Genomic DNA, 18485 nt, shown 5'->3' on the forward strand with positions numbered 1-18485 from the left:
TCTAATTGTTTAGGTAATTATTATTTTTAGTTATTGGCATCTCGAACCTATATTCAAATTATAATTCAAAGTTAACCCTTTTAGTTTTTTTTTTTTTTGATTTTTTTTGGTACTTTATTTATTCATTGCAAAGAAGTGATCAATTAAGTGAATTTTTCGAATTCCTTTTGCACTTTTATATCTACCTTATTCTCAATTTGAAATTTCTGCAACATTTAATGCAGTTTTACTGCTTATTTAATGTTAATTGAACCTCCTTAAGAATTCAGCAAAGCAAATACAAAACTATCTTCCATTATAAAGAGTACACTTGTTAGCAGACCCATATAAGGTGTTGCCAAATGCCAATGAAGACGGTTTTCTCATATAACCGTAGACTCTTTGCAACAGCCACAATATGTGTGTGTGTAAGTAAGCAAGAGAGAGAGAGAGAGAGAGAGAGAGAGAGAGAGATGAGGAGAAATACAAATGTTATTGGGTTTGCAGTGGCTTCCTTTGCTGTAGTTTCTGTGGTGGTAATAACAAAGTTTTCTTCCAAAGGACTGTATTGGTCTTATTTCTCATCATATGCAGGGACATGGACTACTTTTCTTGGGGTTACTTCTGATCCTTCTTCCTCGCAGACAAATTCAGCATTCCCATCATTCATTGCTGTAATCTTCATTTTGCCTATAATTATTCGTCGGTTTCTATATTTTCATTATTCATTATTCTACTGTAAGAGAAATGATGTATATATCCAATCCATTAGATAATTATTACTTCTACACGTATATGTGCGTGCTTAAATGTAAACTGTGTTCATGTTAGAGGATGTGCCTTATGTTACAAGTACTGTGTAGGACAACAGAGCTAAGAATAGGAGAGATGAAAAGCTGGAGAGGCTAGAAGCACGTCTTGATAAGGCTCGGGCTTTGATTTGGGAGGCTGGAAGGACAGATAACAGTACATTAGCTCTTGAAGATGCAGATTATGTTCCACATGGTGACATTTACAGGAACGCAATCGCCTTTCATCGGTACTGAATTCTATACATTTTAATATCCTTGATTTCTATATTGCAATTGTGGTGTTTTTCTTTTTTGGTAGAAAGTTTGAATGTTTGATTAGAAAATGGATTTGGCTTTAGGGCACACAATAATTATTCATTTTTTTTAAAAAAATTTTTTAGGAATTGAAAAAGTATTAATAGCTTTTTCAATTCTCGAGAAAATTTTATCATAAATAGATGGTTTAAGGCACACATTAACCGGACTCTTAGAAAATACCAAGTTGTTTGAAAAAGCCATCAAGAGATAATCAGATTGATATATCCTATTTAAAGTAATGATGACAAAGAGATGATGAGGCATTCTAGGGATTATAGCCATACTTTGATTTAGAAGAACTTCAAAATTTTAGATCTTGAGATTGCCGGAAAGAGTTGAATGTGTCAGATCTATTCTCTCTCTCCCACACTCCTAAATTTAGCATTAGGAGCTGACCATTCCCATACATCTTTTTTTTGTAGTTGTCTTTCTTTAGAAAATGATGAACCAATCTCTTTTTTTTTTTTTTCCCTAAAAAAATTAAATTAAATAGTGGAAAAGGAAATGTGAAGTTTGAACCACAAAAAATGCAAGTACCACTAGACTATCACTCAAATCCCACCTGTTTCTTTAAATGGGTATATTATCATAAACATTGGAATTGGTTTGGGCAAGTTAAAAGAATGGGAAACTAGTGGCCAAACCTAACAACTATCATGGGTTAGGCACAAAGAACTCCTCATTAATTGTAATTACTCGGTGTATACGAGAAGGAGGATTCACATATGGAGGATTAGTCTAGTATTCAAGATGTATTGGACACTCGTATTAACACTTCCAAAAAAAAAAAAAAAAATTTGGCCAGAAAACCTCATGGTTGAAATGTGCGATTCTTTTTTGGTTACAATGAAACTCAAAAAATAAATTATATTTTTTTTAAAAAGGTACAAAAACATTTTGTGTCAACTATTACAACCAACTTGTTTCAACTGCGCAGGAGTTACCTCCTAATGGAACGCCTGTTTAAGATCTTCATTTACAAAGAGGGAGAACCGCCCATATTTCACAATGGTCATTGCAAGAACATATACTCTTTGGAAGGAATCTTCCTTAGCTTAATGGAAACAGATACCAAATTCCAAACTTGGGATCCCGATGAAGCTCATGTCTTCTTTCTTCCATTTAGCGTTGTTATGATCATTGCATTACTCTTTGATCCAATTATTCGTGACAAAGCTGTACTAGAGCGTACTATTGTTGGTTATGTCAATCTCATAGCTCACAGGTATCCATACTGGAACAGAAGCCTTGGAGCCGATCATTTCATGCTTTCTTGCCATGATTGGGTAATTAATTTTCAACCATTTCACTCAGTATTGTGTTGATTTCCTTAGTCAATAGATATTGCTAGAATTATAGTTCGTGTTGATTTCCTTAGTCAAGATATATTGTTAAAATTATAGTTAAATGTCTTGAGTTCATAATTTCTTATTACTCTTGCTTAAATTTTTAAGATAATCAATAATTTATCATTATATCAAAATAAGTGGTCTAAGTTTGAACCTTGCTAAGACACTTGTAGTTCAATTGGTTGATATCTCTTAATGTTTTCAAAGTAGATATCCAGGGTTCGATTCTCTTCTCTCCTGTTGTAACTATCAAATTAAAAAAATAAAAATAAAAAGTTCAAATCCTTAAAAAATTTCATATGTTGACTCCATTTATTAAAGAGTAACCTAGGCTTATATAAGTGTTGGAATAATATTTAAACGATTAAATTCACAATTTACTAATTGCATAAGCTTTAGGATCTATTGAAATTTATCATATTTAACATCAATTTGCTTTTTTGTTGTATGAAAAATGGTGTTTGATATAGGGTCCGCGAGCAACATGGTATGTTCCGCAGCTTTATTTCACTTCCATCCGAGTACTATGTAACGCGAATACCTCAGAACACTTTAATCCAAAGAAAGATGCATCATTTCCTGAAATCAACCTGGTTACTGGGAAGATTACTGGTCTCACTGGTGGCTTGCCCCAGTCTAATCGTACAATCCTAGCATTCTTTGCTGGTGCCATGCATGGCCGAATTAGACCAGCACTTTTCCAGCATTGGAAAGAGAAAGACAAAGACGTACTAGTTTATGAGAGACTCCCTGAAGGACTTTCATACGATGAAATGATGAAGAAGAGCAAGTATTGCATTTGTCCAAGTGGGCATGAAGTTGCAAGCCCAAGAATTGCTGAGGCAATCTATTCAGAGTGTGTTCCAGTGTTAATATCGCAGCATTATGTTCTTCCATTTAGCGATGTTCTTAATTGGGACTCTTTCACAATTCAAGTTTCAGTGAGTGAAATACCAAACCTCAAGAAAATCTTGTTAGGGATACCTGATGATCAGTATGTTAGAATGCAGGAGAGAGTGAAGCAGGTCCAACGACATTTTGTAGTCAATGATCCTCCCAAGAAATATGATGTTTTCCATATGATAATACATTCAATTTGGCTCAGGAGATTGAATTTTAACATTAATAGATGATTCAAGTTCATAATATAATCATATCCAATTTCAATTTCTTCGGCCTTTTAATACACTTTTCCTCTTCCTTTGCATCATAGATGTAGTGCAAATTAGTTTTGTTGCAAGAACATTGCTATGTGCTAAAACGAATACAAACTACACAAGCTTTATATACATCTAGCATGTAACTCCATGTAAGCGCATGGATACATTTAAAATTAAACAAAATTTTTATACTCCATGTAAACGCATGGATACATTTAAAATTAAACAAAATTTTTATTATAAAAATATAAATAATTAGTCAAATTAATTTTTTTTTAAAGTATGTAACACATACATTCATGCATACATATAGATACATTTAAAATTAAACACATCTTTTTGTCATAAAATATAGATAATTAGTCAAATTAGTTTTTTAAAGTAAATGTAATTATTTATATATTAAAATTCTTACCTAAATTCTATTCTACTTATGATCATTTTTTTTTCTAATTTTTAATAAGATAGAATGTGTGATGATTTTTGTTATGTGGTGAGATTTTTATTTTATTTATTTATTGAGAAACATGTGGTAATTTTTATTGAGTATATGTGATTTTTTTTTTTAAAATTTTATAGTTCATTAATATTAGCTTCTAAGTATTTTGCATTTATTAACTCACTTGACATAAAGATTAAAAAACTTAAGTAGACACATGGTATAAGCTTAAGTGGATAATTATGGTGTAGTTCCCACATAAATTTAGACTCATAAAGCAAAATTGGACTATAATTTCAAATTCTAATTCAATTTTCTCTAAGTTTTACCTATAATATATATATATATATATATGACTTATATATTTGAATTTTTTTTTAGTTATATGATTATGTTTTTTATGGTTTATTATAATGGATTCCTCGTTTTCTATACTAAATTAACAAATTTGGCACAAAATTTTTAAAAATTAGATTAAATAGGACACATAGCGCAAAATTAAACTCTAATTAAAATTCAATTTTTTACACTAAATTAACTCACTTGGCACAAAATTCTAAAATTTAAATTATATGAGACACATGGTGCAATATTAGACTCTAATTGAATTCCAAATTGAAATTTAATTGGATTTTCTCTCTACTTTACCTATTATTATATTTACAGACTAGTTGCAAACGAAATCTTAATTAAATTTTTTATGCATATAAAAGGATTTTTTAAATGTAAAAATTGAAAATATTTAATTGTAACAATTTTGTTAATTTTTAAAACTAATATAAGATAATGAATATGACAATGTATTAGTTTCTTTTTGAGAAGAACAATGTATTAGTTTCTAAATATGCTCAATAAAATAATTTGATAAGATACTTGTGTATCGCATTTACGTTTTAAAAATTGATAATATTATTTATTGTATTGTATTAGACAACCTTACAACCAAAAAAATAATATCAATTTCCTTTTTCTTTTTTGGAGAAAAAAAAATCTGTAAGGACTCAAATTGTTTCTCAGCCCATAGAAAAGGAGTGATGGCCCAATAAACCCAAAACAATATATTTGTTAGAGAATGGATCTTACAGGTGAGGACTTAATGGATCAAGTATATGCCACAGTAGGTTAGATTGGTGTTAGAAAGATTGAGAAGTAAATTTGAAGAGAAGAATATTCCTCGGTCAACTCTGAGGAAGGTTTGTTCTTATAGATGTTCCCACTTTCTTTAAATATACAGATGTTCTAAAAATATACAGTTCTTCCTTTTTTCTCTCTTTTTTCTCCGCCCCCCTTTCTGTCAAGGAATCCTCCCCCTTAAATACTCTTTCCCCTTACTTCCATCCTTGCCTTCCATTTGTTGATCAAATAGGTGATCTATTGGATGCTTGTCCCATCATAACCTTTCTGAAACTTCTGTGTGTGGCTGCAAGGCTGAATATCACTATTTAGGCATCAGTTCCACATAAATGCGGCCAGTTTAGGTATAGAGCATTCAATGTGGTGGTAGTAGCCTTCTTCTCAGATATTTCTTTGTTCACTATTGACTTCTCTCTTTGAAGCTTATGCTTCCAAGCATGGTTGCCTCTTGCATGATATTCGTTGGGTGATCGGGCTCCAGACCCTCACAATGTTTTTCGAGGAAGTCTGGCTCCTCAAGAGACATCACTTGTTCATTGTTATCGGCCCTTGTCCTCAACCCATTAACCCACTTACCCTTCTTATTGCTTGACTGTCTTGGGGCTCTTTGGCGTCCTCGAGTATGGCCACAACCCAGTACCCTTACTCGGTTCTCTTATCCCCACAATAGCCTTTCAAAACTCTAGCCTTTCTCTCTTTTGAGGAAAATGGGGTCTTGATTTTAAGTTGTTGAGTTTCCCACACTCACAGAACCATCCCATGTGGAAACGTCTTTTCACCTGTAATAAGCACATTCTTGACGCTTCGGCATTTGTGACACCCCATTAATTACTTCACATGGCACCCTATCCCACAAGTTCTACGGTGTGATATGAATCCTACGATAGAAGTTTTTCATACGGACTCGAGCGGGAACTTTCACGTTCACTCCCTCTCCCTATATAAAACATGCGCAAAACCCAAATCGTCCATTTTCTGAATCTTCAAACTCTCAAGAAGTGGCCTGAGGTGCTCCTTCCCCACACTTTTGTAAGTACCCTTTAACTTGCATACTGACTCTTAGGACCCCTTCCTCCTCGGCCCCCTGTTTTTTGCCTCATACTTTTAATAGTCCTTTCTTACTTATTAAATGGTAGATACTCCCGAAGGTATAGAAAACTTTAAGGCCCGAAACAATATATCACCTAGGGTCTCTATACAACACTACCTTCAAGGAGAATGACACGCTCTTAGGTCAGAAGGGGAAGTGGTGATCCTTATGATCACCTTCATAGAGTGAGGGATGAGATTCCTATGGGGAGGATGACTAGGGATTTCTTGATTTCCCATAGGCTCTACCCAACCCAATGTTCCCCAAATGTATTTAGGATACTAGGTAGTGTAGACGCCCTCAGTGAAAACATAGGAGTAAATCTCACCCATAACGATGTTAATTGGGTACATAATTGCCAGCACCTTAAAAGTATGGGATATTACCTTAAAACTAGGGTCCTCGAAGTCAGGCTCATCTCGTGTCTCCTCGAATCTAACAAGGGCATGGACCAAGATTTTTTGATTGTCTTAGGTGAATGACACGATGGTCTTCATTGCCCAACAAGGAAGGGGAAACCAGGTGGGGTACTTTAGGCTTAGGCTCCCTGTATTAACACTGAACACTTTAGCTTCATAGTCTCTTACTCCTCTTCTTTTAATTCAAAAATTTATTTCTTTCTATTTAACGAGCTTCTTTTCTAATGACTCTTTTGTTTCTGGGATTTTTGCAGACAAGAACTTCACAGCCCCCAATTTCAATTTTGTCAATGAGCCCGATCTGACTAGGATACTCAAGTTCGAGATCTTTCTCCACATGGACGGACAGCTACGGGCCGCCCACGTCATCCTTGGGTACAAGCCGATATCCACAAGTTTCCAATCCGCCAAGTACATCATAAAGAAGAAAGATCCTCGATTGCACCAAATCAATATTGCGGTACCCAGCTCCCTTGGCGGTCCTCCCCCTGTGGGTAAACAGTCAGTTGAACTACGTACTCAACAAGTTTCCAAGGAAGAAGCAACCTCTTTTTATCCAACTCTCGAGGAAGAAGTGACCAAAGTAATCAAGGTTGTAGATTCCGAAGAGGACTTCGAGGCTTTCGACTAGTTGTCCCCCATCGAGTCTCCTTACACTTCCCTCTCCTGCCTACCTCCTGCTCTAGTAAGCAGTAACCAAGAGCCCTCCAATGTACCTGAAGCTATGGTGCTCCAAAGAAAACAGAACACAGCCTCTTAGAGCTTTTGGAATCACATGCTGGAGGGTCCACTCTTGAGGTGGCTGTTCAACCTCGTCCTCCTACACCCTTCCCTACTCATTCCTCTCCCTCATAGCAACTAAAGAAGAAAAGGAAAGGAGAGAAAAAAGGGAAAGAGGCATATGAGGAGGGTGAAATTCCCTCCAAAGACCTTGAGCCCCAAAAAGGAGACAAAATTGCTAAAAAGGCACAAAAAGGAATACATTTGAAGGCTTGGGCATAGATGTGGTCGTTGGTCGCCACCCAAGGATTCCAATCTGGAATCCTGCACTCGAGCTAGATGGAGCCCCACTCCCCTTGGACTCCTCCATCAGAGATTTTCAAAAGGGAAAGGCAGGTTACGTGGCCGATGCTCTGGAGTAGCCCTTACTCCTACCTCACGACATGGCCGACTTGAGGACCTTTAAGAAACAAGAGGTCTTCTTAACCCTGAAAAGGGATTTGGCCATGGTATGCCCTCCCATTTGTCCATGTATCTACTATTATTTATTTATTATTTCTGTTTTACATGTACTTTTTCATATTCTTATTTTATTTCTCATATCATTTCTACCTTCTAGGCCATCCAGATGGCTAATATTGCTGAGGAATGGGTAGATCGGGCACATTCCTAGTGTAAAGACGAGGAAGCTCGCCGCATATCCGCAGTGAAGACTTTAGCGGTGGCCGAAAAGAGGATTAAAGAGCTTAATACCAAGTTGACAAAAGCAGACAGAGAGACGAAAACTGCAGAAGCTGTTCTGGCTGGCGCCGAGAAAAAAGCTAATGACTAGCGTCAATAGCTGCATAAAGCCGATGAGCAGCTTGCAATTGCTATAGAGCAAAAAGAGGCTTAGAAAAAAAAGTTGGAGAAGGTTGAGGAAGCTGCAGCTCAGGCCGAACAAAATGGTTATGACGTTAGGGTAAAAAAGACTGAAGACACCTTCAAAGCCCAAGTCACAGGAGTTTGTTGTAGTTACTGCCTCCATGTATGGATCGAGGCATTTAACCTGGCCGGGGTGGGCGCTTTTTCAAATTTGAGAAAGACGAAAAATGTCTTCTACCCCCCGACCCTGCGTGTAGTGGTTTAGTCTACCGCCTAAGTGGTCACTGCTCCATGCTGGTACCCTTCCGGCCACTTCAAAGACCTCTAAGGATCCTAGTAGGGTAAGCACAAAGAGCAAGGAGAAAGAGGTGACTAAAGAGAAAGTATCTGAACAAACTAAGCCTCCCCCAACACCTAAAGAAGCTCCCAAGGAGAAAGAGATAGCTCAAGGCAAAGTACTTGAGAAAACCTAACCTCCATCAACAACCAAGGAGGTTCCCAAGGAGAAAGAGGCAACATAGAACAAAGCACCTGAACCCTCTCCACAATCAGTAGCCAAAGCCGACCCCCCCTCCATCCTCCAATTAGTTAGGACATTGCCATTTTGGCTTGCACTGGTTTTGTCGTTTTTTTTTTACTATGTATTTCCTTTGCCTTGGCAAGGCACTAGTTAATGAAAAATGTCAGTTCTTTATGTTTCTACTGCTCGTACATAATTTGCAGTATTAACTATCTACTACTAAATATGGTTAAGTTTTTTAGCCATGAACCAAAATTTTGAACTATACCAACTAAACCTAAGCACAACATTGCTCCCCATACTCATATACATCAATGTAATTAGTAATCTAACAACTTCATGCACAGATAACGTTAGCGTACCTTATATGTACAATCCAAGAAGCCATGTATAAATAGGATTATACTCATCATTTCAAACACATAAGATAGGATTGGCTTACCCAAAGCATGTGGTGCGGGGAACTAGGCATGGCCAGGGTTTTGTTTAAGACTTAGATAAACAAGAACCATTAATTTACCCAAGGTATGTGGTCCAAGGAACCAAGCATGACAGAGATTCTATTTAACACTTAAACAAATAAGAAGTATTAATTTACCTAAGGTATGTGGTCCGAAGAACCAGGCATGACTGAGGTTCTATTTAATACTTAGATAAATAAAAAGCATTAATTTACTCAAGGTATGTGGTCCGAACACTTAGATAAATAAGAAGCATTAATTTACCCAAGGTATGTGGTTTAAGGAACTAGACATGATCGAGGTTCTGTTTAACACTTGGATAAATAAAAAACATTAATTTACCCAAGGTATGTGGTCTGAGGAACTAGGCATGACTGAAGTTCTGTTTAACACTTAGATAAATAAAAAGTATTAATTTACCCAAGGTATGTGGTCCGAGGAATGAGGCATGACCAAATTTTTGTTTAACACTTAGACCAATAGAATTAAAGCACATAATAGTAGAAATAGAATATGGCAGAATTTCCTTTCATTAATAGTAGTACATTCGAAGATTATTTACATTCCATGGACGTAGTACAACATTTTCATCTAAATCCTCCAAAAAATAAGCTCCTACCCCAGCTACTGAAGTGATGTGGTACGGCCCTACCCAATTAGGGCCTAATTTTCCCCAAGATGGGTTCTTTGTAGTCCCCACCACCTTTCTTAACACCAAATCACCTAGTGCCAATGGTCTAGTCTTCACACTTGTATCATACCCCTACTTAAGCTTCTGCTGATAATGTGCTAATTGGACCATGGCCGCTTCTCTTCGTTCATCAACTAAGTCCAAACTCCTTTCTAACAACTGATCATTACTGTCGGAGGTAAACAAGTTTGTCCTTAATGTCGAAAACCTAGTCTCCAGAGGGATCACAGCCTCAGATCCATACGTCATAGAAAAAGGTGTTTCCCCAATTGACCGACAAGGAGTTGTTCAATATGTCCAAAGAACATGTGGGAACTCTTCGACCCATCTACCCTTTGCTTTGTCCAATCTCTTCTTGAGCCCACTGACTATAACTTTTTTGACTGCTCCGCCTGTTCATTCCCTTGCAGATAGGCCGGGGTTGAATATTTGTTCCTAATGCCCAGTTCACTGCAATATCTTCTGAAGGCCTTACTATCAAACTGAAGCCCATTGTCTAAGATGAGGAATCCCAAATTAAGTGATAGCATTCTTCCAAACAAACTGCTTTGCATCAACATCCCTAATGTTAGACAATGGCTCAGCTTCGACCCACTTTGTGAAGTAGTCAGTTCTCACAAGAAGCCACCTTCGGTTTCCCACAGCCATGGGAAATGGTCCTACAATATCCATGCCCCACTGTGCAAATGGCCATTGACTAGACAAAGGGTTGAGCACGCCTCTAGTTGGTGAATGTTTGGAGAAAATCTCTGGCATTGATCACACTTTTTAACATATTCTTGCGCTTCTTTTTATATGCTAGGCCACTAGTAACCCTAAGTGAGAGCCCTGTGTGCCAATGATCTACCCCCTGTATGACTTCCACGTATCCCTTCATGCAATTCCTCTAGAAGTGGCCCCACTGCCTCGGGATGGACGTAAAGCAAGTACGGCCCTGATAAATATTGTTTATATAACTTTCCTCTGTATCTTTTCGGGCTCCCCACTCTCGAGAGGTAATACTCCCTCCTTCAAAAATAGAACTATGGGATCCATCTAGCTGGGTCCAACCCTGGTCTAGAATACCCCGACCTTCGTCACTCCCTCCGAGGAAGGTCTTGTTCGGAAGAGGTTGCCAACGTTGCCAAAGAGTCTGCATAAGCATGCTTACTCCTTAAGACCTGTTATATGGAAAAAAGACTCAAAACGATATTGTAGTTGAGCTTTATCCATATATCCCTGTATTCTCGAATCCCTAGCCTCTAATTCTCCTTTAACTTGACCAACAACCAGCCTCAAGTTTGAGACGACCTCAACGACCTTGCCGCCCAGTTTCTTAACCATAGCTACCCAACCAGTAAGGCTTCATATTCAGCCTCATTGTTAGTGGTTGAGAAGCCCAACCTCAACGACTTTTCAGTAGGGATTTTATCTAGAAACACTTTCACTACTCCCACTCCAGATCCCTTTTGATTAGCTGCTCCATCAACATATAGCTTCCAAGGTGAATATCCATGGGGAGAAACTGTTAAAATTTGATCTCTTCCAAACCCTTGCTTCTCGGCCCCAACTACTATTGGAGACTCAGTGAACCTTGCCACCAAATCTGCAAGAACTTGCCCTTTAATTGCGATAGGAGGCATATACTTGATATCAAATGCTCCCAAAATTGTCCCCCATTTGGTAATTCTCCCTGTATAATCAGATTTCTGATGCAATGATTGCAAAGGGAGTTGAGTGAGAATTACAACTGTATGTGCTTAGAAATAATGGGAGAGTTTCCGCGTAGTATGCACAACAGCCAAAATGGCTTTTTCCAAAGGTAAGTAACGAACTTTTGCCTCGTGCAATGACTTACTCACATAACAAACTGGCCTTTGTATCCCATTTTCCACCTTTACTAAAACCAAGCTGACTACATGAGAGGCCACAACAATGTAGGCAAAAAAGACTTCTTCCTTCTCAAGTCTAGACATAATGGGTGGCTGAGAAAGATACTCCTTCAACTGTTGGAAGGCAAGGGCACACTCTTCATTCCATTTGAACCCTTTCCACTTGTGCAATAGTTGGAAAAATGGTCTACATCTGTTAGTTGATTGAGAGATAAATCTATTCAAGGCTGCGGTCATTCCAATCAACTTTTGTACCTCCTTGGGATTCCAAGGAGGTTGTAAATCATTGATCGCTTTAATCTGATCAGGATTAACTTTGATTTCATGATGGATGACCATGTAGCCCAAAAACATACCAGAACCAACACCAAAAGAACACTTGGAAGCATTAAGACATAACTTATGTGTCCTCAGCACCTCAAATACACATCTGAGGTCATTTAAGTGCTCAGCCACCATTTTGCTCTTCACAACCATATCGTCAATGTAGACTTTGACATTTTTACCAAGCTGAGATTCAAACATTCTAGTCATCATTCGTTGGTAGGTAGACCCAGCATTCTTCAATCCAAAAGGCATTACTCAGTAGTGGTAATTCCTAGTGGGCGTCACGAAAGTTGTCTTCTCTTGGTCAACCAAGACTAAAGGTATTTGATGATACCCCTAGAAGGCATCCAAAAAACTCATTTGAGGATGACCAACCGTAGCATCCACCAATTGGTTTATCTGAGGAATTAGGAAAGGATCCTTAGGGCAAGCCTTATTCAAATCAGTGAAATCTACGCAAACTTTCTACTTCCCTGATTTCTTCTTCACCACAACAGTATTGGCCAAACACTCTGGATAAAAAACTTCCTCGATTGCCCCTACGCACTTAAGCTTCATCACTTCCTCCTTGACAGCCTCGACATGCTCTTTAGAGGAGCGTCGAGGTGGTTGCTTCTTCGGGATGATGGTCGGGTTGACATTTAAATGATGACAAATGAAATTCAGATCCACCCTAGGTGCTTTATAGGCACTCCAATCAAAAACATCTATATTCCTTCTAAGGAAAGCTAGAAATTCCTCCTTCTCCTGAAAAGGCAATTGGACTCCAATTTGGAAGTACCTTTCCAAGTCAGTATCAATTGGACTCCAATTGCTACAAGGGCTTTTCAGGAAATCCCAAGGATCCATCCTCGGACTAGTGTTTAATAGCAGTAACCAAGCATTGCCTTGCCATGGCTTGACATGATCCTTAAAGGAGAACTTTACCTTTAAATGTAGAGTTGAAGACATGGCTTTAATGGCATGAAGCCACGGTCTTGCCAAGATAGCAGTATAAAGGGAATAAGCCTTCACCAAAATGAAGTTTACTTCTACTACTCTTGATCCAGCTTGAATAGGCAGTTTAATCATGCCCTTTGGGATAATAGTCTTCCCATTGAACCCCACCAGAGGGGAATCATAGCTAACTAGATGCTCAAGCTTCAACTTAAGTCCCTTGTATAGGTCAGGATACACAATCTCTGCACCACAACCTTGGTCTACCAGGACCCTCCTCACATCATAACCTCCTATCTGAAGTGTAACCACTAAAGCATCATCATGTGCCTGATAAGTTCCTATTTTATTTTCATCAGAGAAGCTCAAAGTAGGTCGGATCTGCATCTTCCCTCACTCTAGTTCAGGGCAAGGATCCTCGGCATGAGAACTTGATACAAACATGACTTTGGACAAGTATGTGCCAATCCTACTTTGGGCTGCTAGGATTACATTGATTGTCCCCAGAGATGGTCTTAAGGGATTCTCCCGTTGATGTACTAACCTAGCTTGAGCTCCCTGCACCAATGGCTGGTACATAAACTGCTTCAGCTTCCCGACCTTGACCAACTGCTCGAGATAATCTTGCAGAGTTCTGCAATCTTCTGTAGTATGCCCAAGGTCCTGATGATACGGGCAGTAAAGACCTTGGTTTCACTTAGTAGGGTCTCTTCCCATCTTATTTGGCCACTTAAAGTATGATTCATTCTTTATTTTATCAAGGATTTGGTGTATAGGTTCCCTAAAAACTGTGTTAACTGTTTGAGCAGTAGAATGTCCCACAGGCCCTGGAAAGTCCCTCTTGGGTCTGTTGCTATTATACCTCTCCAACTTGAAATCCCTTCGATTAGGGGGGTCGCCTTAGCTTTCCCCTTCCTCTGCTATTGATCTTCCTTTACCCACTTGTATTCGTCAATTCGGTCCACTAATTGACACATGCTCCATGTAGGCTTCCTAGTTAAGGATTTCCTCAAATCATACTCAGTAGGGAGTCCAACCTTAAATGTCCTTATAGCCACATCTTCAAAATCTCCATCTATCTCATTAAACATTTTCCAATACATGTCAAAGTAAGTCTTCAAAGTTTCACCCTCCTTCATTGCCAATGACAGCAGGGAATCTAAGGAATGAGGAACCCTACTACATGTGAAAAATTGAGCCCCAAAGGCCTTGGTAAGTTCTTGAAAGGAGCTGACAAAGCCTTCCTCTAACCTATCAAACCATCTTATTGCTACAGGTCCCAAACTAGACGGAAATACTTTGCACATCAGGGTCTCATTCCTCAAATGAACAGCCATCCTTTGATTAAAGTGGTTGGCATGCTCCACCAAGTCTGTCCTACCATTATACATGGTAAAGGTTCGTTGTGCGAATTGATGAGGTAGTTTTGTCCTTTCAATCCTCCGTGTAAACGGTGACTTCAAGATTTGCGCAAGGCTTTAATCATGGCATTATTTCCCAAGCCCCAATGGGCCGGACTTCTACTCCTTTGCTTATGTACACGTTTCTCCCTATAGGAGAAAGATTTACTAGGAGGGGTTCTTGATTTTGGTCTATAACTATCATCATCGTCAGAATCAGATCCTAAGCTTAAAGGGGACTCCCTCCTTTGCTTGCGACATAACTTCCTACGTAAATGATCAATCTCCAATTGCAAGTTTCTAGTCTCTTCCCCATGTGAGACATGACTCCCAATTCTAGAGTGATTGTTGTTGGTGTGAGTCGTCTGCACACTTACTTCACGATCTCTCCTTCGTTCTAGGTTAAGAAAGTGGTCCTGGTGTTGAGATCCCACAAACTCTTCTCGATTTGGCCCTAAACCCACCATGACTGAGCGGGATCATAGATGCTTACCTGTTCCCACAGATGACACCAATTGTAAGGACTCAAATTGTTCCTCAGCCCACAGAGAGGGAGTGATGGCCCAATAAGCTCAAAACAATAGATTTGTTAGAGAATGAATCTTACAGGTGAAGACTTAATGGATCAAGTATATGCCACAGTAGGTTAGATTGGTGTTAGAAAGATTGAGAAGTAAATTTGAAGAGAAGAATAATCCTCGGTCAACTCTGAGGAAGGTTTGTTCTTATAGATGTTCCCATTTTCTTTAAATACACAGATGTTCTAAAAATATAGAATTCTTCCTTTTTTTCTCTTTTTTCTCCACCTCCCCTTTCTGTCAAGGAACCCTCCCCCTTATATACTATTTCCCCTTACTTCCATCCTAGCCTTCCATTTGTTGATCAAATTGGTGATCTCTTGGATGCTTGTCCCAAATTATATATTTCCAAATTATAATAGATGCAAATTATTAATCTTTACCAAAAAAAAAAAAAACAAAAACCTCTGAGCATGCGCAATGCGTATGCTTAGAAGCTAGTATCATATAAGGATACGGTTTACATGTACAAGGGTCTGCTATTACTGGGGGAAAAAAATGTGTCTGGATCTATAGCCAAGGTATCTGAATGTGGTCACTACCACGCTGGAATTCTTTTTCAAACAATTCCTATTTGAATAAGAAGTCCATTTGGTTGCACAAGCTTTGAAGAGGCCGCCGAGTGATGATACTATCATTACACTAAAACTCCTTGAAGTATGGGCTATCAAGTCACTCTCCTAGGACTCCACCATGGTTACACGATTCCATGGAAGAAGCATGGTCCCGGACATTCCGAAATAATGTTATACGAGGAACTTCCTATCATATTAGAAATTATATGGGTTCTAAATCAAGTAAGTTTCCTTGCAAATTTTCAAGATTTAAAAAGAATAATAATAAAAGTTTTTTAAAATAATAAGATCAAATCACATATGAAGTTGACGAGACTTGACCCTTTTCTTCACTCAAAAAAATTGTGGACATGCCCAAGACTAGAGGGGGCATTTGAAGTAGACAAAAATTTGGTAGGCCAATAACAAAATGCCATGTCAAAATTTAGTGAAAAATTCCAAATTATGTGACATTAAATTAATTAAATTAAATGATGACATGTGTCATCGAAGATGATATGACTTTGGTAGATTAAAAATTTGCCACAATTTTCTATTCATAATTGATGGATAATTATCTTTATCAAAATAAATAAATAAAAAAGAGATAATTATTTTCATGTAACAAATTATAGTAGGAATATTTGTTGATTATTATCTTTGTAAGGTTGACTATATTTAACCATGTGTTGGCTTTATTCCATGCCAAATTTTCTTATAATTCAGCGATTAGATACCTTGTATTTAGGTGGGAATTAATGTAAGGGTTTTGTGTGAGAAAGTGTGAAGAATTGATCAAGAGTGTGCATCAAAGAGGCAACTCGCGACTGGCCTCCCGCTAGAAATGCCACACGTGTGAAACATTTAGGAAGCCGAAAGGTCATGACAGCTGGAGCACTACAAGACAAAAAGTACAATCCGGCCAATCAGTTATTTTGCAACTTGTCCCAGTTGTGAATCAAGTCGCCAGAACACCCTGTTCTGCTGAAAAACGACTTTTCACATTCCATCTCATACCCTACTATAAATACCCTTATACCCACAAAATGTAAAGGCGGCTATTGAGAGAAAAATCCTAAAAGCGGTTTCTACCACACACCACTTCATTAGAGAGAGAGCTACTCATCCTTAGAGAGAAATCTTTGTAGTTTCTTCTCCTTCCCTCTCCCATTGTTATACCCATTGATAACCCACACCTATTCAGAGTGTACAGAGTGTTTTGGAGCTTGGAAAACTTTAGGAATTTGCCAAAAGAAGCCAATGAGGCTTGGCGGATGCAATCGGGCGTATTGTGGGATTTGAAAAGTTAGAGAAGACATGACTCCATGAAGTCCGTTGGTAGTAGGAGCTTCGAGGGCTCAAGTACATTGGGTAGACAAGGCTTGGAGGGTCTTTTGTTATTCGTGTACTCTAGCTTTATTCTCTAGTGGATCATTTTACCGCTTGGAGGGCGATGGAGAGGTTCTTTGCCGAGTTCTTTGGTTTGCTCTTCGATAACACGTGCCGGTGTTATTTTTTATTTGCATCTCTCTTCCCTTACTCTTTAACCATTAATTGCTACTTTGTTTGTGATTAAATTATGTGTTAAAGTAGTTTGCCAAATTGGGTATTGCCTAAATTTCATATTCTGCACATCTATTATTTGAATATAAGCTTGTGTTGGTATTTTTGAAATTGGGGGTCTAAACATTCACTATTATTTTACACACTATTTGAGCTTTCATTTGGCATCACAGCAAGTACACTTGTTTTGGTTTCATTACCTAAGTGTGATCCTTGACCCCTTGTGTTTTGCCATGGATAGTGATTTGTATGCATCTTTGGTTGTTGATGATTGTAGCATGCCATGTGTTTGTGAAAATGCCTCTATGAGTGTTTATCCTCATGATTGTGATGACATGTTACTTAAATCATTGGGTGTTGTTGATATTCCAAACACCGAACTCTTGAACAAAGAAGCTAAGAAGTTTCATAAGAATTTGAGCAAGTTCATTGGTGAGTTTGAATGTTTGAATATGGATTTGGATGCTAAACTTGTTTTGTCTAACAAACTTGTTGATGAGCTAAAATGTGAAAATGTATCTCTTAAGATGCATGTCAAGTGTTTGAGTGCTGAACCTATTGCTAAAAATGATGAAAATATTTATTGCAATCATGTTGTGGTACCCGATTGTGTGCCTATTGTATGTTCTACCTTAAAGGAAAAATCGGTGTATCTTCCTCCACACAAAAGAAATCAAAAGGTGGAGAGAAAGGCTATTAAGTCAAAGCCTCTGTTTAGGTCTCAACCTAAGGTTTTGGATGGATCTAAGATTGTTCCAACTTGTCACCATTGTGGTGTGATTGGTCATATAAGACCTCAATGTCATAAGTTGAAGAGAGAACAAAACCAAGTTGCTAGATCCCTTCCCAAAAAGCCCAGTGGACCTCATTGCTCTAAGTTTCATGCTCTTAAAAGAATTAAAAGAAAAGAGAAACTTGATCTTCTTGGAAGTTATGCTAAAAAGGGTAAACCGGAATTGAGTGAAAATAGCATGTTGTTAAAGAAAATGCTTAATGCTCTTAACTTATTGTCTATTTGCATCTCCGGTCCTCCATTCTTCCAACCCTCGTCTCTCTTCTCATGAGGCACTCATTCCAAAAAATTGTTCCGTTTGGATGAGGAAGGGTCCCTATGATTGAGCTTTTGTTTTTTTGGTCCTCGATCTAATTCTTTCGATCTTTGTAGGACCCATTATGCATTAGATGTTATATATTCATGCATTTGTGCATCTTGAATTTATTTGTATGCATTGCTTTTGTTTTTTTTATCTTACTTTTATGTTTTAGTTTTATGTGAGTAAAAATTCAAAGCCTCATAAAAAGTGAAAAATTCAAAAAGTTT

The 18485-nt window shown here is 38.0% G+C and overlaps 3 protein-coding genes across 3 annotated transcripts; 1 reads left to right on the forward strand and 2 right to left on the reverse strand.

Annotated features, from left to right (window-relative positions):
• Positions 1 to 468: 468 nt before the first annotated feature.
• Positions 469 to 3570, forward strand: LOC142616230 (putative glycosyltransferase At3g07620). The gene is made up of 5 exons (XM_075789113.1): positions 469 to 478; positions 574 to 653; positions 843 to 1018; positions 2026 to 2374; positions 2908 to 3570. The coding sequence occupies exons 1-5, from the start codon at positions 469 to 471 to the stop codon at positions 3568 to 3570; spliced, it is 1278 nt and encodes a 425-aa protein (XP_075645228.1).
• A 9028-nt stretch (positions 3571 to 12598) lies between these two features.
• On the reverse strand, positions 12599 to 13456 carry LOC142616232 (uncharacterized). Its single transcript, XM_075789114.1, has one exon. It carries the CDS (start codon positions 13454 to 13456, stop codon positions 12599 to 12601), a length of 858 nt encoding a protein of 285 aa, XP_075645229.1.
• A 6-nt stretch (positions 13457 to 13462) lies between these two features.
• On the reverse strand, positions 13463 to 14460 carry LOC142616233 (uncharacterized). The gene is made up of 2 exons (XM_075789115.1): positions 14008 to 14460; positions 13463 to 13732 (listed from the first exon to the last, which is right to left on the reverse strand). The coding sequence occupies exons 1-2, from the start codon at positions 14458 to 14460 to the stop codon at positions 13463 to 13465; spliced, it is 723 nt and encodes a 240-aa protein (XP_075645230.1).
• Positions 14461 to 18485: the final 4025 nt, after the last annotated feature.

Source organism: Castanea sativa, chromosome 11 (assembly GCF_040712315.1).
Source record: "Castanea sativa cultivar Marrone di Chiusa Pesio chromosome 11, ASM4071231v1".
Lineage (NCBI taxonomy): Eukaryota > Viridiplantae > Streptophyta > Magnoliopsida > Fagales > Fagaceae > Castanea > Castanea sativa.